We start from the raw sequence: 26430 nt of genomic DNA, 5'->3' as shown, positions 1-26430 counted from the left end.
TAAAAAGACCCCAATGTAACTGAAACTAGAACATTTTAAGCAACAAGCAGAGTCTCTTTGGGAAAACGTATTATAATTTGGATAAACCTGAGCGGTGATCTAAAATAATATTTAGGTAGGTATCATCAATCTTTTCACCTGTTATATAATCTTGAGGATTACCCAATGGATACACATAGTCTTAAATGGGTGGTGGATTAAAGACAATGTCTCGAATTTGATTTCTTTTTACTTTATAGTGTATCAGAAAAAAAACAACTAAGGAAAACATATTTGACAAAATTTTTGACGAAATGTGCTTTATCAAGAATCTTACATGACTGAATCTATCACCTAGAGATGATGCTGGTTTGGACCGTTATATTCCTCTGTCTCTAAAAAAAAGCAGGAAATGAAAAACGAGGTCATAGCAGTCGGCAAAGTGTGATTGATTTGGTCAAAATTTCAAGGGACTGGCAACATTTTTTTTTGGATGAATGCAGACCAAAAAGAAATGAACTCTTCAAATAGGTACATGTCTTGTATGATTGTGATGGTAAAAGTCAAAGACGGAAAAGGATTGTATATCACAATTGGCAAGCATCTTTGTAATGGTCCGTGGGACTATGCAACCACGAAGAGACACCCCGATATTGGTGGTCCATTCAGACTTCAACAGACCCCAAGATATTTATGTTATTGTCATCCTCTTAGCATCATTTTATCATTGCAGCAATTTATGCGGCTAATATTTGCATTAACTATATTAAAAAGTCAAAGAAAGTAATTAATCTGAACAGCCTTGCCATAAATATTGTCCAAGAGACATGTAAATTCCTTGTATTGTTTCGTGTATTTACGGATTCTGTCATCACATCTGCTTTCAGGTTTAAAGGGTAGCGGTCATGTCGTTAGTTGTCTTGGTTTTGTCATATTTCTCGACATGAGACATTGGCAAAAACCATGATGTAATTAACTTTGGAGGGAGGCAGAAGCAGATGGCAGCAAACAAGGTGCTGGATGGATATTGTAAAGGAATGAACAAGGATGGACATACCAACACTAATAAGGAAATCTGACGACAGATCTTGATGGAGGGCCCTTTCTGTTGTCATCTCTCATGTCTCATCTACCACCAACCCGCATCAGAGAATGAGGTGAGATGGGGTGAGGTTCACGTTATAACATCCTTACCAAAGCTCCATTGTCTCCTATTATTCATGAATTGCCAAATATCGTGGATGCTCCATTACATATCTCAAAGTCTCTATGTGACTCTTTGTATGCTAACTACTGCCAACTATACAAAGGTGAAGCCAATGAACACAATATTCATATCCTACGGATGTACATTTTCATCCACAAAACGGGAGACTTTGACAAACTCCTTCCAACAAGTGATGTTCTGTATCAGCACTTTGAAAGGAGTGTCTTTAAAGCGAACATTTGGACCTCAACCAATGAGTTTAGGATGTCTTACCAAATCCAAAAAATTCGAGTGGAAAGAAGATAATGATAGATTGATTCATGTTTAAACCACACTGCTTGAAGCCAAAGTAAGCTGTCTTCCATATTAATGGAATGTTCCGCTTTCGGATGCAAATGCACGAAGGCAACATTGAACTGCGGCCTGTTTTGTAAATGTCAATATACAAATTAAACATCTCTTTAATACGAGATTTGAAATATTGGCTATTTCTTTCCCTATCTGTACATTATTTCTTTTTGAATCATTGTTACCAACCAATAATTTCATGGTGTCTGTTAACTCTCTCCATACCATCCATTTTCAGGATTTTCCCCAAAACTTCACACCCAACCAACACAAAAATTGATTTTTTATCACTCAAACACAATAGCAGTAAGTTCTTGCGATACATAAGTTCTTAAGCAAAACATACTCTACAAAACACACTGTTCATTTTCTTTAAATTTTATGATGTACAAAAGAAATTTGAATAAGAAAAATGTTGGTTGTATCGTAACGAATGTGACAATTTTCCTATAGTTGGTAAGGAGAGGGTTAAGTCTGGTTCTTAAGCAGCATAAATTGTTTTCAATATGAATACGTTGTTTTGAAAAACTCCGTCGAATTATATTTTGTTTAATATTTTGCTGTAGGGGATATCTTGTACATACAATCTGCCCTGAACAGATGGAGTATGTCATTAAAAACATCTAAGTCTAGTACTCGATAACATATATTTCACAACAAATTAATGTGACGGTCTTCAAGAAAAAAACTAAAAAAGTGTGGTATGGGTAGATATCATTAAAGGCATTTGACAAATAAATATAATTCAAGGGACTTCTCCAGAAAATCAAAAAGGCGAAGATCTCTTACAGAATGTTAGTTTGGGTCATAAACTCCCTGACAAATTAAAAGGAAGGCTCGAGTAGGAACGGGAAGTAGAAGGACTGATAAGCCGTACTTTACAAATCATGTTAATCTCTTTATTAGCTTCCATTTGTTGTCTAATTATATTTTGTTTGTTTCCAGTTTTCGAGGCATTTCACAAGAAGAGATTTGCTGCAGTAAAAATCTGAAAAAGTACAATGACTCTTTTGAATTGAGACAAGATGCCTAAGATTTTTGTATTCCGTTTCATAACATATCAACAATAAATTTTGTTATTGGGTTGGTATCAAGGAATTTACCCAATGGAAACCATACGGTGCTCTTATTGGCTAACCAACCAGCGGCCTCGATGAGAAAAATATCCGCCATTTTGATGTTGGCTGGGAATCGCGTTACTATAGTAAACAAGCGCTGATCGGCCGTTCATGAAAACAAGTTGCTGCTCGCTCGTTTAACTCAAAATTATTCAAAACGATATCTCTAAAATGATATAAATGTGACTTCTTAAGGTTTTCTTCACGGTCAAAACCACACAACATTCTATTAATGATTACGTCCGAGGCAAAAAGGAATATTGACAGGTCGACCGAGAGTTGAACTCGTGAGACGACAAACATCAATGCGAAGTGTAGCGAGAGTCAAGCTATTGTTTGTCTTGTCCTATTCTATATAGAGAAAAGGATAAATAGTATAGCCTCGTGTGTGAGTGGTTGCGTGTCATAGTCTTGTTTTTAAATTGTTTCTATTGTTTATGTGTGTAGTGATGACTCTCTCACACTCAATTTCAATGCTGAAAGAGGAATTCCCGCACACAAGAAAGGGGAATTGGGGTGGTGTTTGGCATACATATTGTATAGTATCTAGTTCTAAATAGATAACTGATTAGAATTATATTATGATATATAAACACAATGCCAAATACAATTCCGAAGTTTCCTTATTTCAAATGAAGTAAAGCTCCAAAACCTAATGGTAGTGATTGTAGTACTGAGTGTTAGTGAGGTGATGTGGTGTTGGTGGTGGTCGTAGTTGTAGTAGTAATAGTGATGATGATGTGGTGGTGGTGATGATTGTAGTTGTAGTAGTAGTGGTAGTGATGATGATGTGGTGGTGGTTGTAGTAGTAGTGGTAATGGTAATGATATGGTGGTGGTGGTGGTTGTAGTAGTAGTGGTCGTGATGATGATGTGGTGGTGGTGTTTGTAGTAGTAGTGGTAATGATGCGGCTATGTGGTCTAGTAGTATGACACTCGCTTCCGGATCGGAAGGTCCTGGGTTCGAGCCTCGCGCTCGGCGCATAGTTGAGTCATTGGAAAAGGCTCTTTACTCACATTCTCTCACCGTACTCAGGTGTAAAATGAGTACCTGGCCGTTAACAGAGTTGTCTTTGTCCGAAAAATTGTGATATCGCCTAACAGGCGTCATGTCCCGTCCTACATGTTAAATGTTGACCAGGGACCCCTTGTAAAGCGCTTTGAGCACATTTAGTAGATATTGCACTATATAAAGCTCAATTTAAAAAAAAAATATTTCAATGATGATGATATGGTGGTGGTGGTTGCAGTAGTAGTAGTGGTAGTGATGATAATGTGGTGGTGGTTGTAGTTGTAGTAGTAGTGATAGTGATGATGATGTGGTGGTGGTTGTAGTAGAAGTGGTAGTGATGATGATGTGGTTGTGGTGGTTGTAGTAGTAGTTGTAATGGTGATGATATGGTGGTAGTGGTGGTTGCAGTAGTAGGGGTAATGGTAATGATATGGTGGTAGTGGTGGTTGTAGTAGTAGTGGTAATGGTAATGATATGGTGGTGGTTGTAGTAGTAGTGGTCGTGATGACGATGTGGTTGTGGTGGTTGTAGTAGTAGTGGTAGTGATGCTATTGTGGTGGTGGTTGTAGTAGTTGAGGTAGTGATGTGGTGGTGGTTGTAGTAGTAGTGGTGGTGGTGGTTGTGGTAGTAGTGGTAATGATGATGATATGGTGGTGGTGGTTGCAGTAGTAGTGGTAGTGATGACGATGTGGTTGTGGTGATTGTAGTAGTGGTAGTGATGATGATGTGCTGGTGGTGGTGTAGTAGTAGTGGTAGTGATAATGATGTGGGGCTGGTGGTTGTAGTAGTAGTGTTAGTGATGATATTGTGGTGGTGGTTGTAGTAGTAGATGATGTGGTGGTTGGAAAACACATTACAGGTTATTATAATACATGATTACACACATTCTCTAACTTCATTTTTTGACAGCTTCGTTGTGCCATAAATATACGCAACAGTTCTGAAACATTTTATTGTGGATTTTGATATTGTTTGTTGTTTTTCTTGTGTCGTTATGTTGACATATATACCGAATGAATGGTAATTACTACATTCTCAGCCAACAACAAAATGGCGCTGAATGCTTTCATTGGTGGACACTTTTTAGGCTTCGTACGTATTCTCATTAGTTTAATTCTATGGTTGGTATTGATTTCCCAATAGGTTACGAGTATTATAATTAGTTACAATCTTTAATGGTCGATAAATCCATTTAATATCATCTGGACCCGTTTTCATGAACTAAGGCTAGATTTAGTAATTTAAGCCCAAGCGAAGTAAGTGTCTTAAAAAAATCGGATTTCATGAACGCTTTGTAGTCTCGGACTAGCTAGTCACTTGTCTAGAAGTGGGCGTTGTAAGGACGGTGACTTATTCGGCTATTTTGTGCGGGTAACATCACCTCTCTACTACATGAAGATAGGAAAGTCAGACACGCATTCATACTTATAACGCAAACGCAAAAGATTTCCAAACTGGAAATTAGTAACTCACGTGATATTGACTGTCGACTGTTATAGACTGCAATGATGTCCATCGTCGACTGTCAATTTTATATTTAGAACAATGGCAGTTTCATCCAGACAACCGAATACCAAGTTTGAAACTCAAAGAAATTGAACCAAAATAACAAATAGTTACACAAAAGAGAAAGTGCGTTCTGATTAATTACATTATTGCAAGTGCAATGTCAACAGAATAACTTTTGTCTCCACTATATTTTCTAATAATTTTTTTGGTTGTTCTTTGACGCAAACCCTTCGATTTCGCAGTCTCTTGTTCACTCTCATTGAGAGTGTCGTGAATAGATTTTTACATCTCATTCACGATGAGAAAATAAAATAATAAATAATATGCCCGAGGCATGAATCTCCACCGAAGTGGGCAGTTCCCGATTTACTAAGTACACATACCTAGATTTTGATTATCCGTTAGGAACGTTTGCTGTAGATTCAAATGGTCAAAGAGAGAGAGTAAGCGGTGACTGCCGCTTATATACGGTGGCCAACAAGATATGACGTCACAATCACAAACGGAACATCATGACAACAACTCACAACAACCTCGATCGAGATACTACACACCAACACACAAACACACAACATAAAAAGGCATACTGTTCCCTACATTCCTCCCCCTTCTAAAACAAACCTCATTCTCCAGTTTGACATCCTATAACGAAAAAAAAAAGACTTCTTACCTTATGAGGCGTTGCTCCAATTGAGCCATAAAACAGGGGGAAATAACAACAAACAATAAATCTCCCTTCCCGGGGGCTTGAAAACTTGAAATAAAAATCCACAAAACATTACTGAAAATATCCATATCAGAACATAGTACTTATGAAAGTTGGACCACAATTAATAAAAGATAACATGTTAGGAGGGATGTAATATTTTAAATTTCATTGGGAATATAAGCAATCAAAATTGTAAGACAATATCAGTGTGGTTGCTTCCTGCACTTGTAAATGGGTGGATATGTCTCATTTTTTCTTTAAAACAATGCAGCTGAAAATTGAGCTTAGTTAGTATTTACATTATTGCTAACAGGATAGGGGAGCTCTTTATTAATTGATTGACAAGATGATGATGACCAGGGATAATGTCAGAAATTTATTTTTATTTTTATTTTTTTTTTTTTTTAAAGCATAGTCGGAACCATGTCCGTTACCAATTCATGTTAATGTCTATAATACAGGTCCTGCCACAAGGTGGTATCCATCATCATTTTGAAGCTTATGCTTCTGACTCACCTGATCGAGGTAGTAAAATACCTTCTGATGTATAGCCATAATTCCCTCCCTCGCCTGACTGAGGTGAATTCTCAGGTGTTCATGTTATCAGTTCATTAGGGGTACCACTACCCTGGTTTCCTGGCCCACATGGTCATCATGGTACCCTCATGGGTTCTTTCTCACATCTTGGCTTATTCTGATTCCATCATGTTGGGTCGGGTTCTTAAGCCATGATCAGATGGGCCTCTGGGTAGCTCTCTCCCTTCCTCGCCTGTGATTCCGAGGGGTACCATCCCTGGTATCATCAGGTCTCTGGGTTCAGGGGGGCTTACACCAGGTATCATCAAGCCTGTGATTCTGAGGGGTTCCAACCCTGGTATCATCAGGTCTTGGGTTCAGGGCACTTTTTTCAGCTGTCATCAAACCTGTGATTGCTTGGGGTGTCATCAGGCTCCCTGTGCATGGTGTCTGCTCCAGGTGTCTCTAGTAGTCCCTTGTGCCCTTGAGTCATCATGATGTGAGAAGTTTCTTAGTGGGGAGGTGAAACCTCTACCCTTTGATGGGGAGGTGAGGCGTCACCTCTACCCTTCTCCTTCAGCCTTTGGTTCGAGTCCAGTATCATCAGGCTGAGCTTCCCTGGTATTTTCTTTGGAATTGAACCCCTTCATCACTGTCACTGCCATGTTGACAGTGGTGGCATCGACTCGTTGCTATTCTGCTCAGTTGATACAGACCGTGATGTTGCTCCAGACAGTCAAACATACTTTGTTGTTTCTTTCCAGGGTCTGGGGTTTTTCTTTTTGTACATAGCAACAGAAATGAGTCATGACAGAGTTGGAGGCTTCTTGATTGACCATTCTTCTTAAAGCTTGTTTCTGTTTTTTACACATAACACTGCACCGAGGATTAAATCTGCAATGATGCTGGCAGGACTGATCAGGATGGCATTCAGTTATAAAACGTTTTTAATTTTTAATTTCTGTCTTCAAGGTGCACTTTTTGCCTCTTCTAATTCCATAGTCGAATTTCATCTTTTCAACTCTGTCCTGGGAAAGCTTGGAGTGCCAGTTCCACAGTCTGTCTGTGTAGTCCAGAACATCCTCCTTCTCGGCCTGGATGGTACTGTTGAATTGTATCAATGCTGCATGTTGCAGTTGTTGGCCGCCAAATCTATTCCTTAAAGCCCCATATGCTTCCTCAATATTTATGAAGACTGTTGATTGGTGGATACGCGATAGGTAATCCGCGGCTTTTCCCTCCAATGTTAAGTTTAAGAAATACAGTTGATCACGAAGGTGCTGGATATCATGATACTTCAAAAAATTTTGGAAACTGTATACGAATGTGTCCCATCTTCCAGTTCCATCAAACGATATTGATCTTGGTAGCTGCACTCTGGATGGGGGAAGCATGTATGAGTATTCATTTGGCATCTCATAGTTGGGCTTGTTATCAGGGTTGCGGGATGCAAACGGGATGTCACGATATGGCAACTGTCTTGCTTCGTCTCTCCACTTCTGACGTTCGTTGTACATATCAATCACATTTTGGACATCACCGTACATCGGGGGCATCCTTCCTGATGGCATCGTATGCGCTGTCCTACTTTGCCTTACTGGATCTCTTCTACTCCTTTGCTCCTCTCTCATGTGCATTGGTGCTATATCTTCCTCTGAGAAGTGGAGGTAGGGATCCCTCTTGCGAATATTCACCGGGTCATAACCTTTACCTTGGAGATCCCCCTTAAAGGGATCCTGACCAAGTTTACCCCCCTGTGAAAAAGGCACCCCTTCTTGATCGGACAGCGGAAAGGTTGCTCGGCGTGACATGCTTGGTGAGTCGTGAAACTCTTCACGTGGGAAAAGTCTCATATCGCCATTTTGATTTACACCTGAAGCATCATTCGCCTTTCCTCGCGACTTATCAGTAGCAACCATTTCGGGTTGCGAAACGGCTCTCGAGCGAGGTTTTTTGGTTCGAACGGTTCACCCCGCAGGTCTACGTTACTGCTACTCAAGTTATCCAACGGGCATGATTTATCCGGGGTACTAGCCTGGGAAGCTGCGGCAGCTGGTTCCTCAGGATTTACCCAAGCACCAGTAGACGGAACCGCAAAATCAAAAGATCTAACATTTTGATGTTAGCAACCTTATCTTCCAAATCGTCTCTAGTTAGAAAACCCTTCTGAGCACGCAGGTCTAACACTTTGCGAGCCAGTGACTTGCTGATCAATGAAGATCTGGCAAGATCTTTGGATGAGATTGAGTTGATCATGATTTTTGAATCCATTTTAAATGAACTGAACAATATGAATAGATTTTGTCTCAGTGAAACTGCTCAAATGGATTGAAACTAGGCCATAGCCAACTTTATGACAATTTAGGGTTTTCTATTCTTGTCATATTAGATTGGGGTATGTAGACAATTTGGTGACTGGGACAGGTAATTTGTGAGCTAAATGTCCCACATATTGGACGGAAAGAGTTTCAGGGAAACGTCCAATAATTAATAGGGGTAGTTAGGAGCATGTAAGTGAAGATGAACGCTTCTGTCTGGTGAGACCCAACTAGCCGCCTGTGTAGCTTGGTCAGCTAGTTAGATTTATCACTTACAACTTAGTCTAGTTAGTCTACCTGAGTTGAGTCCAGTTACTGTTGACTTTATGAAATTAGGTAATTTGTCTATAGATTGGGAGTAGCCATGACTGGACAGGTAATGTACTAAATGTCAGTCTTGAGACATAGTTTCAGCTAAAGAATAATGACTATGTATGGCATGGTGAGCTGAAACTCGTTTAGACAATTTCGCCTGTTGTAAACTTTTCAGTATTAACTTACACTTAGAACTAGTCAGCTAGTCTACCTGAGTTGAGTCCAGTTACTGTTGACTTTAAAACTAGAGATAGAGGTAATTGACCAGCAATCTGGGAGCCATGCAATGCATAGGAATAGTACTCCAGATGTCAGTCCTTGAGACTCTAGTCTCATGCATAAAAGATAAGCACCCTACCCTGTATGCATGGTGGGTCTTGATTAAACTCAGTTTAGACAGATTTCGACTTCTGTTGTAATCTTCTGGTATTAACACTTACAGCTTAGAGACTAGTCAGCTAGTCTACCTGAGTTGAGTCCAGTTACTGTTGACTTTAAAACTAGAGATAGAGGTAATTGACCAGCAATCTGGGAGCCATGCAATGCATAAGAATAGTACTCCAGAAAGCAGTCATTGAGACTCTAGTCTCATGCATAAAAGATAAGCACCCTACCCTGTATGCATGTAACAACAAGATATGAAGTGAATAGAAAAGTGCCAGAAGACAATAGAGAATAAAAATTTTTCGCGGCGGTGGTGGGGTTTGAACCTGCGACCTTATTGGTACGACAACTCCGCCTGGCAGGTGAGAGCGTGGCTCTACCGTGTGAGCTATCCACGAACACTAAAATATTCGTTTCAAACTCAAAGTCATTACTAGATCCCTCTCTCACCCACTTCTTGAGACCGCCGATTCGTTCGTACACCACCATCGCGAATAATTTTGACCAGCAGTTAAGCTTAATAGCCAATATTCTCAACACAAACATATAACATAGAAACGATTGAGACATTGAGTATGCTCCGGTGTATGGGGTGAATTTTTTAATTCAGAAAAGTGAGTGGAGCAGGCACTTATGTTGGTAACAACAAGATATGAAGTGAATAGAAAAGTGCCAGAAGACAATAGAGATTCAAACCCCACCACCGCCGCGAAAAATTTTTATTCTCTATTGTCTTCTGGCACTTTTCTATTCACTTCATATCTTGTTGTTACCAACATAAGTGCCTGCTCCACTCACTTTCCTGTATGCATGGTAGGTCATGATTTAAACTCAGGAGTTTAGACATCGACTTCGCCTTCTGATGGATATGTTTTCCAGAGTATGGATGTAAAGAGTTCAGATAAACATCCTATACTTAATAGGGGTTGTTAGGAACATGTAAATGAAGATGAACGCTACTGTCTGGTGAGACAAAACTAGCAGCCTGTGTAGGTTGTTCAGCTAGTTAAGTGATTTATCACTTACAACTTAGTCTAGTTAGTCTACCCGAGTTGAGTCCAGTTACTGTTGACTTAAGAACTAGAGATAGAGCTGATTGACCAGCAATCTGGGAGCCATGCAATGCATAGGAATAGTACTCCAGATGTCAGTCCTTGAGACTCTAGTCTCATGCATAAAAGATAAGCACCCTACCCTGTATGCATGGTGGGTCTTGATTAACTCAGTTTAGACATAGACTTCGACCTCTGTTGTAATCTTCTGGTGTTATCACTTACAGCTTAGAGACTAGTTAGCTAGTCTACCTGAGTTGAGTCCAGTTACTGTTGACTTAAGAACTAGAGATAGAGGTAATTGACCAGCAATCTGGGAGCCATGCAATGCATAGGAATAGTACTCCAGATAGCAGTCATTGAGACTCTAGTCTCATGCATAAAAGATAAGCACCCTACTCTGTATGCATGGTAGGTCATGATTTATTAAACTCAGGAGTTTAGACATCGACTACGACTTCTTGTGTAAGTAAAAACACCATGACCCCTATTTTATGAGTGGTTCACCAGATCAGCAGATAGTTATAAGGAATAATGCATAGTAGGTCTCATCTCCTAGTCATTTAAAGCATTTCCAAATAACAATTCAATGAAAATGGGAAAGTTACTCACCAATATTTTGTTCCTTTTTTGTAGAGTGAAAATCTCTCTAAATATTATCGTAGTTAAATCACTGAAATACTGATAATTAGTTGAGAATTGCCGACCCCTAAAACGGCGAATAGCTGCAGAAATAGCAGTTAAGACCTCTCTGGTTGGGTAGCATCCACCAACTCCCATTGGCCAAAATCAGCGTGGGTGCGCAACTGGATGCGCGGGTTTAGTGGAGGTAGGAAAACAATAACAAACCCACATGGTTCTCATTACCTCCACCATCTATCTAGCTGGCACGTCAAAACTATTAACACATTATCATGCCTCATAGTTGTTGTATAATAAAATGTACAAGCAGAGCGAAGAAAGGAGAAGTTAGTCTCCATCGCATACCGAAATGGCCTCTGGACAGGAGAGAAAAATGGCTGAGCGCCATAAAACGAAAAGACCCGACGGCAACAAACCAGCAATGGACCCCAACGGCCAGTCATCGTGTTTGTGGAAAGCACTTTATTACAGGCAAGTAATAGTTAATCTAGTTTTTGTTTTGAACATTTCTATTATTATTCTTTGTAGATTTACCCATATTAAAAGAAACATACAAACAAAAAAAAAAGACATGACCAGTCACTAACAATGCAGTGTAGTTTTTAATTCAGAAAAGTGAGTGGAGCAGGCACTTATGTTGGTAACAACAAGATATGAAGTGAATAGAAAAGTGCCAGAAGACAATAGAGAATAAAAATTTTTTCGCGGCGGTGGTGGGGTTTGAACCTGCGACCTTATTGGTACGACAACTCCGCCTGGCAGGTGAGAGCGTGGCTCTACCGTGTGAGCTATCCACGAACACAAATATTCGTTTCAAACTCAAAGTCATTACTAGATCCCTCTCTCACCCACTTCTTGAGACCGCCGATTCGTTCGTACACCACCATCGCGAATAATTTTGACCAGCAGTTAAGCTTAATAGCCAATATTCTCAACACAAACATATAACATAGAAACGATTGAGACATTGAGTATGCTCCGGTGTATGGGTGAATTTTTAATTCAGAAAAGTGAGTGGAGCAGGCACTTATGTTGGTAACAACAAGATATGAAGTGAATAGAAAAGTGCCAGAAGACAATAGAGAATAAAAATTTTTATTCTCTATTGTCTTCTGGCACTTTTCTATTCACTTCATATCTTGTTGTTACCAACATAAGTGCCTGCTCCACTCACTTTTCTGAATTAAAAATTCACCCCATACACCGGAGCATACTCAATGTCTCAATCGTTTCTATGTTATATGTTTGTGTTGAGAATATTGGCTATTAAGCTTAACTGCTGGTCAAAATTATTCGCGATGGTGGTGTACGAACGAATCGGCGGTCTCAAGAAGTGGGTGAGAGAGGGATCTAGTAATGACTTTGAGTTTGAAACGAATATTTGTGTTCGTGGATAGCTCACACGGTAGAGCCACGCTCTCACCTGCCAGGCGGAGTTGTCGTACCAATAAGGTCGCAGGTTCAAACCCCACCACCGCCGCGAAAAAATTTTTATTCTCTATTGTCTTCTGGCACTTTTCTATTCACTTCATATCTTAATGCAGTGTAGTGTAGTGTGTTGACAGTAACGTAACACAGTGACACAGTAGCCTACGGTGAACATGACTGACACTGGGGTCGGAATGTCGGAACACACGAGTCGTTCGCAACTCTGCCTCACGTATTCATTTAATCAGTCAATTTAATTTTTTATTAAGCTTGCGTAAAACATACAAACAAAAAAAAAAAAGGCATGACCAGTGACTAACAATGTATTGTAGTGTGTAGTGTGTAGATAGTAACACGGTACGGTGACATGAATGACACTGGGATCGGAATGTCGGAGCCCAGTTGTCGTTCGCAACTCAGCCTCGCGTACTCATCAGTCAATTTAATTTTCATTTAGCTTGGCTATTCTTCAAGTTTATGTTATATTCACATTATCTGTTGAAAAAGGATAATCCAAACAGACCTTAAAAACGATTTTATAATAAGCCGACTTCAACTTCCATCACTTACGACACGAACATTTTTGGGTGTTTTTTTTTTTTTTTTTACAAAACCGTTTCGGCTTCGGCATTGTATAAGGAGCGAGGTCCTGCTGCCATCTGGCTTAGTTTATACAGAGACTGAGTTGCCACCTTGTTTGTTCTTTATAAACAATAGTAAATAGCACATCTTGTGCATTTTGAGGAGAGAGAGAGAGGAGAGAGAGGAGAGAGAGAGAGAGAGAGGGAGGGGGAGGGAGGGAGAGAGAGGGAGTAAGTAAATAAATCTTTCTTGAAGAGAGAGATTTGAAAAAAAAGATAAAAAAAAAATAAGACGAAAATCCCCCAAATCCCCTCCCCCCCCCCCCCCCTCTTCTCTCTCTCTCTCTAAAAATCTTGACAATATTGGGCTTTATATAGCGCAAGATCCACTAAATGTGCTCAAAGCGCTTTACAAGGGCTCCCTGGTCAACAGCAACATTTAACATGTAGGACGGGATATGACGCCTGTTAGGCGATATTACAATTTTTCGGACAGACAACGCTGTTAACGGCCAGGTACTCATTTTACACCTGAGTATGGTGTGAGAATATGAGTAAAGAGTCTTTCCCAAGGACTGAACTATGCGCCGAACGCGAGGCTCGAACCCAGGACCTTCCGATCCGAAAGCGAGTGTCATACCACTAGACCACATAGCCGCACAATCTTCTTCACCTGGCTCACTTGTAATATCGGGTGTAATGTAAAAATTTGAAAAATTATTATTATTATTAATATTTTGATCACCAAAATGGCACATTTAGAATTTGGTTACATTTTTGATTAGTAGAAAGGATTTTTAGTCTTAGAATACTGAATAATCTGGCCATTGTCTTTGTGTAAACAAAGCAAGATGGCAGTTTTAGGAAAAATGTCACTTGTGTGTTGGAACCTTTGTAAAACTAGAGTGGTGTTCTGCTTTGCTCTAATAATATTTTGCCATTGTTACCAAACAGCAAGAGCGATGATACTTGAGCTTCAATGAAACTCGGGTAGCATTGCTATTACTGCTCTCTCTATTGAAATGGATGAACGGGCAGTGCTGTTGAAATCCAAATTGTGAGGATGTTTTATTTGATTTAGAACATCAAGGGGTGGGGAGGAGCTTGCTATCCTTTGGATAGGGTGCCAATCTATCACAAAGTAATTTTTGCCAGGTGGATAGTCAGAAAAAAAATATATCGGTTTCACTCAGGATCAATCTTAGTCCCTTTGAGTGTGAAGCTAGTGCTCTACCAACTGAACTATCGGGACCCCTATACCAGATAAATAATGGAAGAAAAAATTTTATTTGAAAGAAATTGTCTCGTCCTTGATAGGTTAATGCCAGTCTTGATTTCAATTTCAGTCTTACGATAAGGGGGGGGGGGGGGGGGGATAGGTTAATGCCAGTCTTGATTTCAATTTGTCTTACGATAAGGAAACATTTTCCTCTCAATATTAAACATGTGAAACAAATGCTCTGCCAACCATCTGAGCTATCAGAACTTCCATAATACATATATCATTTTTTCCTACTGCAGTTGGTCAAAGGAGTGCCGTGTCATAGTCTTTGAATTTTTATTTAAAAAACAGAACTAACAACCGTACCAGAATTATTGAATTTTTAATTCCTCTCTTCTTAGCATGTGCATGTTTAACAATTTATATTTTTTTTTAATTAACAGGAAAACCACATGAGAACAAACAGCATCCTGATTATGTGCCCTCCAAAGAGTTGGGGTATGGGACTACGAACAGGAGTAGGGACACAAGTGTTAGGAGATTTACTTCCCGAGAAAGACGACAGGAAAAAATAGACAGGGAGACTGCTGCAAAGGCTCTAATCCAGTTGCAACAATCTGTTGACTCTGTTTCTGCAGAACTGGATGAAAGAACCAAAGACGTTGGTAAGCATAAATAACATGAAGAAACAGGTCTAGCCACGTTACAAGATAAAAGTAATCAGAGCGTTTGTGATGCGAGTGTATATATTTGATACTTTCTCAATCATTTCCTTGATGAAATTCTCATCTCGACTTACTCTGACAAGCAGACAAGTCTTGTTTGTTGCAAGGAAAAAGTCACAATATTTAACACCACTGATTAACATATGCATCTGCACTTGAGAATATATATTGATGTGTTTTCTTCATTGCGAGGGAGTCATTATGTTGAAATAGTGGAAAATTATTGTCTGTACTTATGTCATGGGGTAACCCGTCCTTGTACTTGTAAGGTGATTTAATCTCTAAACAGCCTTTATCGCAGCAATCACAGTGTACAACTCCATCCGGCGATGCCCCCAAAAAGGGATACATCTTATTTAAAATCAGGCCTGATGAAGAACACGAAAAGTTATTGTGCAGACCAGATTGGTGATTCGTGTAGACTTTACGTGCTGGCTCCTCCAACTCTCTTCCGTGCTTGATAGCTGGCACATTGCTTAAATCTTTTCTCTCCACCATTGTTTTAACTATGGTATCATCACTCCTGGCATGCAATATTTTGTGCATAGTTGAAGATGTTACTCTTCCATAACGGTGCTCAAACCACAAGACAGATTGAGATTGCTTTCTTGTCTCTTCTTCAAGACACTTAATTGCTGCATCTGTCATACTTTTTGTCACTGCCTCTAGAAACTTGTCCTTAGAATTTTTTATTGCTTTCTCAATGGTCAATGGCACATCATTTGTACAACTGAGAGATTTCAGCACGACTGAATTAGGAAAACGTTGTTTAATATCATCCAAATCTACAGTTTTTGTTGAGATTTTTGGACGAGCAGGAACTGGAGTCGAACAGTTATCTTCACCATGTTTTGGTTTCTTAAAGTTGATATCACGAAGTCTTGCCGGTTGAACCTGATGAGAAAGAATAAACGATGACTTGTTAAACATATATATATATATATGTAGTGTAATTATTAAATTATTGCACATATTCTAACTTTTCTATGTTTCTTCTTTCAGGAACTCAAACAGATGGCAGTGTCTCTGACATTGTTGAAAAGTGTGTAAGGGACTGTTTGAATCTTCGTGGGATATTGGCTGAATTGAGGGAAGAAAATAATAAACTTAAGAGAGATTTGGCAGATCAACGATTTACTTTCAACAATGTAAAGAAAGACATTCATTTTTTCGCAGGAGTGACTATTGACTGTTTCACATTTTTATCAACGGAACTTGCTCCTGTTCTTCAAAACAAATCAATTTCTTGTGATGATCAGTTGTTATTGGTTTTGATGAAAATTAGACATTTTAGCAGCAATATAGATTTAGCATTAAGATTCAGGATTTCCAATTCATCAGTGGCGAGAGTCATTCATAAAGTAATTCCTGTGTCACAAAGTGCGCACGTAAACCGTATGCTTATGTAGCGCAGTTTGCAACCTTGTTTATGTGTGCTATATTCAAGCTACGACACCGATCAATAACCAAACACAATACGTTGATAAAGGTTTTGAAGCTAAATGAAGATATATTTTATTACAATATAACAAAGATATTATGAGATATGAAGATGAAATGATAGATGTCATAAGTATGAAATCAAATGGATGGATGACAAATTGATGGAGATGGTGTGAAGATGAATATGATATGAAAGCGATATGAAAATATATAATTAAATCAATTAATTATCAATACTTTACCAAACCGCTACCACATCAGACAATCTCACAGATAGGTTGCAACCATCACAGTCATACAGGCAACTAATAATTAACTAACTAACTAAACACAATCCAGACGTGTAGAAGAAAGCCAAAAGAGTGTCCTTGATATTCAACAAAAACTGTAAGGTTGTTCTAATATTGTTAATTTGTCTCTTCTTGAAATTGTTCTGATTTCACAGTATTCATAAACAGATCAATTGTTTCTCAATGTTCCGATATTAAAATAAGCAAATGGTTCTTCACAGGTAACTTATAAATCAGGCAAATGTACAGTTTCTATTAGTGTCAAGCTATGAGTGTATAGCCTATAGTTGGCTTGTTAAAGCCCAGCCTCCAACGGCTCATTCACTTTAAAGAAAGAAAATGATTTTGTTATCACATGATAATCATACGAATATAACTCTATCTATATTCGAACTCATTCAATATGTTTACTTTAAATGAGTAAATATTATTTTACTTTAACAAATCAATTTATTAATGTTGATTAATATTGCTTTACTTTGTAGATATGAAATAATATTGCTTTATAGCAAGAAAAGCTTATTTTCTTTACAACAAGAATATATTACACAATTAATTTCATTATCTGATTAATTAATTGAGACTCAAAATTTAAAGTGATATTATGATATTGATATCAAAACACAATCATAATTGTAATCACAACATATTATTCAAAATCTCACCAGAGCCGAACAGATTATAGAAATCACAAATTAAGTCTACACAAGACTTTAATCAAACTCTACACAAGAGTTATAACACAACTTGATTCAGCTCAAACTTTGAGCACCGCAAAGTCTACACAAGACTTAAATCACACTCTACACAAGAGTTAACACAAAACGTGTCTCAGCTCGAACTTTGAGCACTACAAAGTCTACACAAGACTTTAATCTAACTCTACACAAGAGTTAAACAAATGAGCCTAAAAGACTCCGCTGTGGTTATCGCTTAGAGACTATGAGCCTAAAAGACTCCGCTGTCTGGTCTCTTTTGAGACAATGAGCCTAAAAGACTCCGCTGAGTGGTCTGAAGAAACTGCTCAAAACTCTGGCATTTATAGGCAAAAATCAAGCAAACGAAGCAAAATTCTACCCACACAAACGGATGTTAGTCATATCCGTAAACATCTGAAATTCCTTAAAACTCCCCCAGATTCCATAATCATGGACAACAACAACCCATCCTGATACCGGACATCCTCATATCAAGGATAAATAAATTCGTCAGCCCCATAGTTACGAGATATCAATCAAGCCATACCATAACAAAGTCACTCCCGTAGAATACAGGGATCCTACTTTGCTTATAAGTTTACGGAGAAAACAAGATTGATGCCTTTCTCACAATAACACCCACACTACGTAGTTTAATTCAAACTTCCGGGCCATAGGTGCATGATCTGATACGACCTGTATCAACAAAAGAAGGGTTGTTCCGGAGGGATTACAATAACAACAACAACTAATACTACGACGACGTACATCCTGTCGTAAACTGACGTCTACACGGAAGCATTTCGTTACATCCTGTTTTAGCTACTTTTTTAAGACCATTGATTGTGTGGCGAGAAAGAGATGTCTGCCAGAGGAACATGTCATCTCTTTTTAAGTGTTTTCCAAATGTCATTTCTACTATAGATTGTTTCGAAGTTCCATTTTCTAGGCCCGATGGACTCACTGCCAGAGCTCAAACATGGAGCAATTACAAACATTGCAATACTGTAAAATTCCTCATCTCCATAACGCCTTGTGGAGCAATTTCATTTGTGTCGGCTGGATGGGGAGGGAGAGTTTCAGATAAACAAATCACATGCGACTCTGGCTTTTTGGATAAACTTGAGCATGGAGATGAGATTCTAGCTGACAGAGGATTTTTGATTAGTTCTGAATGTGCTGCGAGAGGAGTTACAGTTCATTTGCCTGCTTTCACTAAGGGAAAGAAGCAGTTAACAGGAAAGGAGGTTGTTACTTCTAGACAGCTCTCTCGTCTTAGAATTCACGTAGAGAGAGTCATTGGCTTTGTTAAAAAGTACAAAATTCTACAGGGCCGACTGACGATTAACCTTGTTCCCCTCTTGGATGATATTGTCGTTATCGTAGCAGGTCTTGTTAATCTACAGCCTTCTCTTCTTCCCAGTTAAGATTAATTTATATATTATCTAGAAATAGGACACTAACATATGTGACGAACAGTGTTATATTGGAATGAACTAGAGCTGAAGATTGAATTTAAATTGAGCATGTTATGATTAAAAAGTTTGAGACTTTGACTAGTTGGAGAAAATGCGTTCCGGCTTCTAAATGGGGTTCAATAAATCAAATAGAATTTCATAATTTTGTCTTAAAAATCGTTTTCCATGACTAATTCACCCCGATTTAATACATGGTGGATCACATATAAAAGAGAGAGATTGTAGTGTTATTTCCTTTGCAATGTTTCAAATATGAGTTGAGATCTTCATTCCAAGCTAGGAATCATGGTGATAAATGGTTAAAGCTTCATTTTCGATAATGTTGAGATGTAAACCTTTTTACTGGCGCTGGAATGACCTAGATATGTCGCAATCGCTGCGACACGGTTAACGACAAACAAATATTGACCTTTTATACAGCGCTATATCCACTAAGCCCTTTACTAGCGGTCCCTGGTAACAGCAACACTTAACATTTAAAACGGAACATGATGCCTATTAGGCAACATTACAATTTTGTTTTTGGACAGAGAGAACACTGTACTCATTTTGCACCTGAGTATGATGAGAGAATGTGAGTAAAAAGCCTTTTCCAAGGACTCAACTATGCACCAGGCGAGGCTCAACCCCAGGGCCTTCCGGTCCGAAGGCAAGTGTCATAATACAAGACCACATAGCCGCAGTCTTTCACAAAATAGTGTTGTTTGTTTTTTTTAAATTTGTTGACACATTTCAGGTTTGAATAACTCCAAAGCTATGTAAGATTCCATCAAACTTTTTTCTGCCATAGGTGTGGTCTATTGTTAAACCTTAATATCAATCGAACTTGAACTTGAATAAATTATGCACATATGGCAAATAACTGTTTTTGTCAATAAAAAAAAAAAACCCCATTGTATATGTCAATGATTAATTTTTAACATTTAGATATTTAGAAGGGAAATTGTATTAGAGAGAGCAATCATTGCGATTATGGGATTTTATTTTGTACTGCTGAACTGCAGTATCGGTACAATGTTTTTAAAATTAAAATGAAAATATATATCAATTTCATTGAAAGATAAAAAAAAAAAAAAGAAGTAGTCCATCAGAGCCATAATACCCATGGAGCCTGAATTTGTGTAGCATGAAACGGACAATAACAATTGCCTGTTACCCTTTGGATAGGACACTAGTCTCTCGCTGAGATATAATAGACCCAGCTACCCATGCACTGCTGGGTAGACAGGGGAATCAGATAAAAACTCTTGACTGCACTTTGGATTGATCCCATTGCATGTGAAGCGCTTATGGGAACCCTTGTTAATTTAGCAATAAATATACTGTTTTATCATGCAAATTGAGTATTTTTTGGGAAGAAGTATGCCGTTAGAATTGATAAATGTAGTACTATACCTGTTGTTTAAATTTTGTATTTTGTTATTTCTTTGTGGAATATTGCAACACATTTTCAATTTCATTGATTACCTCTATAATGCTGGATTGTTCTCGGAATAAAATTTAGTTATCTTTTCAAGCTGCTTTCCTCTGTAAATTATATTTATCATATTATGGTACTGTGACTATGGCTTAATTGCTGGGAAGTGGAAATCAGAAAATAGGGCTAGGACTGCTAATTTACTAAGAAGTTAATCTCTTGTTTGGTCTAACCAGAAGCCAATGATATTAATATGGGCTTACTTATCTAGTCTCACTTGTATTGATTTACAATTTACAATGATTATTGCTCTTCACTTATTTCATACCACTCTACTTATACAACCACCACCACATTATTGTCCCTACCAACGCTAATACTACACTCCCACCAATACTACAACTACCACCACATCATCATTCCTACCTCTGATACTACACCACCACATCATCATCCCCACCACCACTACTACTACAACTACCACCACTACTACTACAACTACCACCACATTACCATCCTATCACCACAACTACTACAAGCAATCATTCTCACCCAGTCTTACATCTGTCCATATATAGCTTGTGCGGCTATAAGGTAGAGTGGTATGGCTCGAGTTTTCAGGTCCGAAGGTTCAGGGTTCGAGACATGCTCTGAGTGGTGCAAAGTTGAATAATTGGAAAAGTGTCTTTACTCACATTGTTACCGTACTCAGGTGTAAAATGAGTACCTGGTCGTTTACAGCATTTTCTCTGCTGGAATAAAATGTAATATCGCCTAAAAGGTGTCGGGTCCCGTCATACATGTTGAGTGTTGCTGTTGGTTAGGGGCCCTAATAAAGCGCTTTGAGCAAGTTTAGTGGATATTGGATTATATAAATGCTCTAGTTTTTCGGATTTTTAAATAAAGTGTAGTATTAATCCTCCCCTGATTCGCGTGGGACACAGAGGCACAGCTATCATTACCATTCATATCCGATTATTATATCTGACGTGCTTGATATCTCTTTGTTATTCATTCATAACAAACTGTTGTTTAGCAGACATGCTTGCGCTAAAAATTTGGATGGAGAATTTAAAGTTATGCCCATGTATTTCTAAATTGAATCCCGCAAAGTTTAATAAGCAGGAATCAACATACATTTCTTTTTTCCTTTTCCCCCCTTCAGGCTGAAGGGTAAACCATTTATTTCAGAGGGGCGTTTTAATATTTATATTCTATTTACGGAAGGTTGTGATAAATTTAAAAAAAAAAAGATGAGCATTTTCATTTATATTCGTGCAATATCCACTAAATGTGCTCAAAGCACTTTACAGCAACACTTGACATGATGGACAAGTTGTGTCGCCTTCAAGGCGAAATTACACTTTTTTAAATTCTTCGACAAATACAACACTGTTTTCTACCAGGTGCCCATTTTACAATTGAGTGCGTTGAGAGAATGTGAGTAAAGAGCCTCTTCCAAGGACTCACAAAGCAACAGTAGTTAGTAGCGGGTTGTTACGAAAAGTGGGTTTTTAGGTAGTTACAACTGTATTAAAATGGTGGCGATTTAGGCTATCATCAATATAAAAAGATGTTTGTAATCCAACCTTTCTTTTCGCTGTTGAGTTCCAATTACACAGTTCACTTGTTGAGGCTGTCTGCGTTAACCCAGTTCTGTTTGCAAATTCAACTTTGAAACAAAGTGCTGCAGCATGACTGCATGTTTTTCCAATCCTGCAACAAAATAAAATTGAAGAGAGTCAAAGCTTTTCGTAGGCCAATTTTTAAAGTGGCTGAATGTAACAAGGGCAAGAGATTGCTCTGCAGCTCAATCAGTAGAGAATCCAGCAGGGCAATTAACCCGTGCTTCAGTTAAGATAATCAAACCTTCTATGTACCAAAATACAGTGCGCATGACCTTTACAGCAGAGTCTCTCATCTTTGCTTTTTGGGGTTTCGGTTCCCCACGGATTTTCCTTTGAAATTTCAGGAAAACGTTCTCAATTTTCAAAGCAGAGGATAATTCATAACTTTCCTGAAATTTCATGCACATCAAATCATACCTTCATAGTCAGCACAATTTATATTTGTTCAACCCTCATACTGGGACAGACTTGCCAACCAATATTATTTCTCATTTCATAATATACTTTTAGGTCCAACATTTAATATGGGATGTTGATTACAATATGCCGAGTGCAAAAAGTCAGAGTTTGAAGCAAAAAGGGGGAAATTATAAAATTGGAATAGTTAAGGTCATTAAATTCGTTATCCACCTAAATGAGAACATGAGTAGCCAGACAGATGATTGTCATGGGAATTGCTACCCTCTTCAAGCTTGATAAATCTCTATATATTTAGTGAATGTTAGATTTTAAATTTTATTTGGTTGCACATGTTGAAAATATAATTTTTTGAGGGGAAAAACTATGAAAAAATTAATATCGAAAGGGTTTATTATTATTAATAGCCTAGCGAAATGTCGGAGAATATTGAATGTTAATGTTAACATAATCACTTTTCTCCTCCCAACCTTAGGCCGTTACCAGTGGCGTAGATAATTATTATTTCTTTATTTTGCTGTTTGTTTTCTACCACTTTTTTGTGAAAGAAAAATAAAATAAAGGCAAGGCCACCATACCATGGGGTGGTCCGTGCACGATTTAGTGAAGTCACTTGATTTTATTTTCCAGCTCCAATCCACATCATAAAAACAATACAAAATTCTATAACTTAATTCTAATAGAGGCAAATTGAAAAATAACTTACCCGGCCATACATGTGCAGTGAGTCGTGATTATTTTTGCAGTTTCCACCTCGAGTATAACGTATGTGTCATACAATTTTGAGTTTTGTCCTTGTCGTTGACTCGGTAAAACCTTTGATTTCAAGGCACAGTACTCAGCTGACGTTCCATTTGAAGGCATGTGAATTAGAATCTCCTGAACATGGCCGTTAATGGCATAATTATATCCATCCATACTTTTGAAGGCCTTTGTTTCTTCAAGGCTGTAAAGGCATGTTTCATGGATAAAATAATTTACAATGTCAAAATAACCTAGAGAAGGCCATCTTCTTGGATTGTTTATCCACTCAATTGAAGTGTCTCCAAACGGATCGGGAAAAGACGATCCATCACGTAATTTTAATTTATTTTGATAAATGTTTCTATCCTGAGGTGAAAGAGAATTAACGTAATCCATTGTTTCAGATAATAAATTTGTAAAAAGAGAAAAGAAGCTGGAAAATAATCTCAATGCGGTGTCGGCGATTCGATAAATGTCTTACTTCCACTATTATTTTGATGATCAGCTGATTGACTCTTGCCTCCTGGGTAATCTCGCGGGCTTTTTTCAGAACGAGGGGTGGGAATGGCTAATGTAATCCAGAGGAAAAATATCGCGGCGCATCTAAACATAATCCGTTGAAATTTTAGAACAATGCTAACTAACGACGGACTTGTTTACAGAACTCTTTTTTATGAAACTAATTCCCGTGCTCATGCACGATTTTCATGGCAGGGTTCGAAATTTTACAGTTACACTAAAACCACAGTGAAAATTGTAAAACTTTATTAGTCGCAGCGCCAATTGTCGTGAATAGATTTTTACATCTCATTCACGATGAGAAAATAAAATAATAAATAATATGCCCGAGGCATGAATCTCCACCGAAGTGGGCAGTTCCCGATTTACTAAGTACACATACCTAGATTTTGATTATCCGTTAGGAACGTTTGCTGTAGATTCAAATGGTCAAAGAGAGAGAGTAAGCGGTGACTGCCGCTTATATACGGTGGCCAACAAGATATGACGTCACAATCACAAACGGAACATCATGACAACAACTCACAACAACCTCGATCGAGATACTACACACCAACACACAAACACACAACATAAAAAGGCATACTGTTCCCTACAAGAGCCTCAATTCCGAGCAGATAGATTCAGGGGTTTTTTTTAGTTTTTACTCACAAAAATGATTACTTTCGACGATCTGCACTATTCTTATAGTTTTTTTAAATGCCAGTGTCAGTGGCAACAAGACACTTTTTGCCTCTTGTCATTCGTAACCGACGTATTTTCTTTCCGAAGCGAAGCGCACTCAATCTAAAAATAGCTACTATCTTGTTGATGTTATGACGTGACCTAGTAACTAGACTCATACTAAATCATGAAGTATTGCTTCGGCAAATGTCTAAAACTTAGTCAGAAGAGGTCGTGATTTTAGTCCCGGACTTGCTTAGTCAGTTCACATGCAATCCGATTTTTTCAAGTCATTGACTTAAGTTAGAGATAGTCAGAGACAAAGCGCTAGTCCGCGTTCATAAAAACGGACCCTGAGTTAGTTGTGTTCTACAAATTATCTTTAACTTTATTCAGTTGCACATATTTTTTTTTGAAAAGTATTGTTTTATCAACAATTTTTTTAGATGTTTCACAAATACACACTTGTTCTTTTTTTTTTGTTTTTGGGGTTTTTTTTTTTTTTTTTTGGGGGGGGGGGGGGGGGGGGGGGGGTCCAATGTGATAAAGGACGATAACTCATTTAAATTTTGATATAGAGCTAAGATATTTTGTATAGAGCCTAAAGACACCTCACAGTTTTTTGTTTGTTATTAGAGTGCTATCGATTTTCTATTGCCTTTTGAGTTCTATAAAATTCTAGCATACCACATCTCAATAGAAATTTACAGTAATTGTTTTCAAGGTAAAGAAATATAGGCCAAAAACTCTTTTGTGCGTCTGCCAATACCAAACATTCACTTTGTGTCTCAGCCAATTTAAAATACCCGTTTCTTAAATTTAAAAAAAAAGTTGTTTTCATGTCCTGTAATGATGATTGATTTTGATTTTAAGGGTTTTACGGCGCGTGCAACACATTTAGGTCATATCAGCGCCAGTAAAAAGGAAGAAAATTGCATAGTAAAAACAATCTAGATGTTCAATTAAAAGGACTTGGGGAAAAGTAAGACATACGGCTGTCATCTGCATTTTTTTGCCAAATTGGGATCTAAAATTTGCCCAAAAAAACCCCCCAAAATTTGCCAAAAAGACCAAAATTTTCCAAAAAATTTGCCGAGGAGAACTAAGCATTTCAGTAAAATTAACACGCGATACGAAAAAAAAAAATATAAATGACAAGTTATTACATTTAAGGAGGCTACATTATGAATAGCGTTGTTACAAAGATTTTAAAGGATCATTATCCGTAGAGAGTAGCTTCCCTTGGTTTGGGCCCAGGCAAAGCTGTAACATTTCTCAAGTTTCGCACTTTTTTTTTTCTCGTTATATTTTTTTCGCTTCTTTTTTTTCTCAAATTTGCCACGCGATTTGCCAATTTCCCCAAAATTTGCCACGATTTGCCAATTTTGGGAAATTTGCCAAAATTTGATGAGCGGCCGCAAAAAATGCAGATGACAGATACGGGAAATGGTTCAAATAGGGAACAGGTGTAGATTCCAAGAGCACACTATCACTATCAGTGTACTTTGTTTGAGATCACCTAAAAGTCTCATCCAAACACCAGTACAAGATCAGAGATCCCACAAAGAGGAACACACTCAAATGTTTATAAATCATAAGTTAAAAATAAAAATAAATAACAGTACATAACAGAGATTTACAAGGAAAAAAATATCATCTCCCAAATTTATAACTATACATTTGACTGTTTCTCTCCCAGCCAAGGACTCTGGCAAGGGTCAGGATAAAACTAAGTAATCTTATGGAGGTCGGGAATCCGACCCAGTGTCCTGTAATGGTCTGTTAAACTGGGCTATATAAAACATTGTTGATCTACTTTTGGCGAATTCATTTCATGCAATCACAGTACACAAAGAGAATTTTGTCACATAGTTGTGATTTTGAAATAGAACAAGAGAAAAATGAGGTCTTTTATGCGCATTTTGCTAACTTTGGTGATGTGATCAAGATCGATGACTAATAGCAATAAATGTATGTCTTTTCCTTAGAAAATTGTAAAAACCAGACGTAAATATCTGTAATGGTTATAGAATAACAAGTCTTTGTTTTGTTTGTTTTTGTTTTTAAGT

General features: G+C 38.0%; 2 protein-coding genes across 6 annotated transcripts in view; one reads left to right on the top strand and one right to left on the bottom strand.

Moving 5' to 3' along the window:
• The window catches only part of LOC144968326 (arsenite methyltransferase-like), a 64909-nt gene extending 53676 nt beyond the window's left edge, over nucleotides 1-11233 (bottom strand). The window contains exons 1-2 of one of the 5 annotated variants that reach the window (XM_078906580.1): nucleotides 11079-11228; nucleotides 317-374 (exon numbers count right to left, since the gene is read on the bottom strand). Coding sequence is in view for 1 of the 5 variants with exons in the window: in XM_078906577.1 (XP_078762703.1) it covers nucleotides 5843-5871 (29 nt within the window). In the remaining 4 variants the exon portion in view is untranslated. Of the gene's footprint in view, nucleotides 1-316; nucleotides 375-5555; nucleotides 5814-5842; nucleotides 5927-11078 lie in introns of those variants that run through there. The other 4 variants (XM_078906577.1, XM_078906583.1, XM_078906579.1 and 1 more) reach the window with 4 other exon arrangements.
• A 29-nt stretch (nucleotides 11234-11262) lies between these two features.
• Nucleotides 11263-19125, top strand: LOC144969333 (uncharacterized). Its single transcript, XM_078908442.1, has 4 exons — nucleotides 11263-11579; nucleotides 14783-15004; nucleotides 16067-16470; nucleotides 18284-19125. Exons 1-4 carry the CDS (start codon nucleotides 11381-11383, stop codon nucleotides 18920-18922), a joined length of 1464 nt encoding a protein of 487 aa, XP_078764568.1. The 5' UTR covers nucleotides 11263-11380; the 3' UTR covers nucleotides 18923-19125.
• The last annotated feature ends 7305 nt before the right edge of the window (nucleotides 19126-26430 follow it).

The sequence above is a fragment of the Berghia stephanieae genome, chromosome 3 (genome assembly GCF_034508935.2).
Source record: "Berghia stephanieae isolate SIO BIC M18660-M18661 chromosome 3, UCSD_Bste_1.3, whole genome shotgun sequence".
In the NCBI taxonomy this organism is placed as follows: Eukaryota; Metazoa; Mollusca; class Gastropoda; order Nudibranchia; family Aeolidiidae; genus Berghia; species Berghia stephanieae.
The sequence above is the reverse complement of the archived record's forward strand: the minus strand, read 5'-3'. Positions and strand labels throughout refer to the sequence as shown.

Excerpts from the sequence above, each read along its gene's own strand:
- LOC144969333 (XM_078908442.1), top strand. The coding sequence starts at position 11,381 with ATGCCTCATAGTTGTTGTATAATAAAATGTACAAGCAGAGCGAAGAAA. Across the intron at positions 11,580-14,782 it reads TGGAAAGCACTTTATTACAG|GAAAACCACATGAGAACAAA; the intron begins GCAAGTAATAGT and ends TTTAATTAACAG. Across the intron at positions 16,471-18,283 it reads ACGTAAACCGTATGCTTATG|CTACACGGAAGCATTTCGTT; the intron begins TAGCGCAGTTTG and ends GTAAACTGACGT.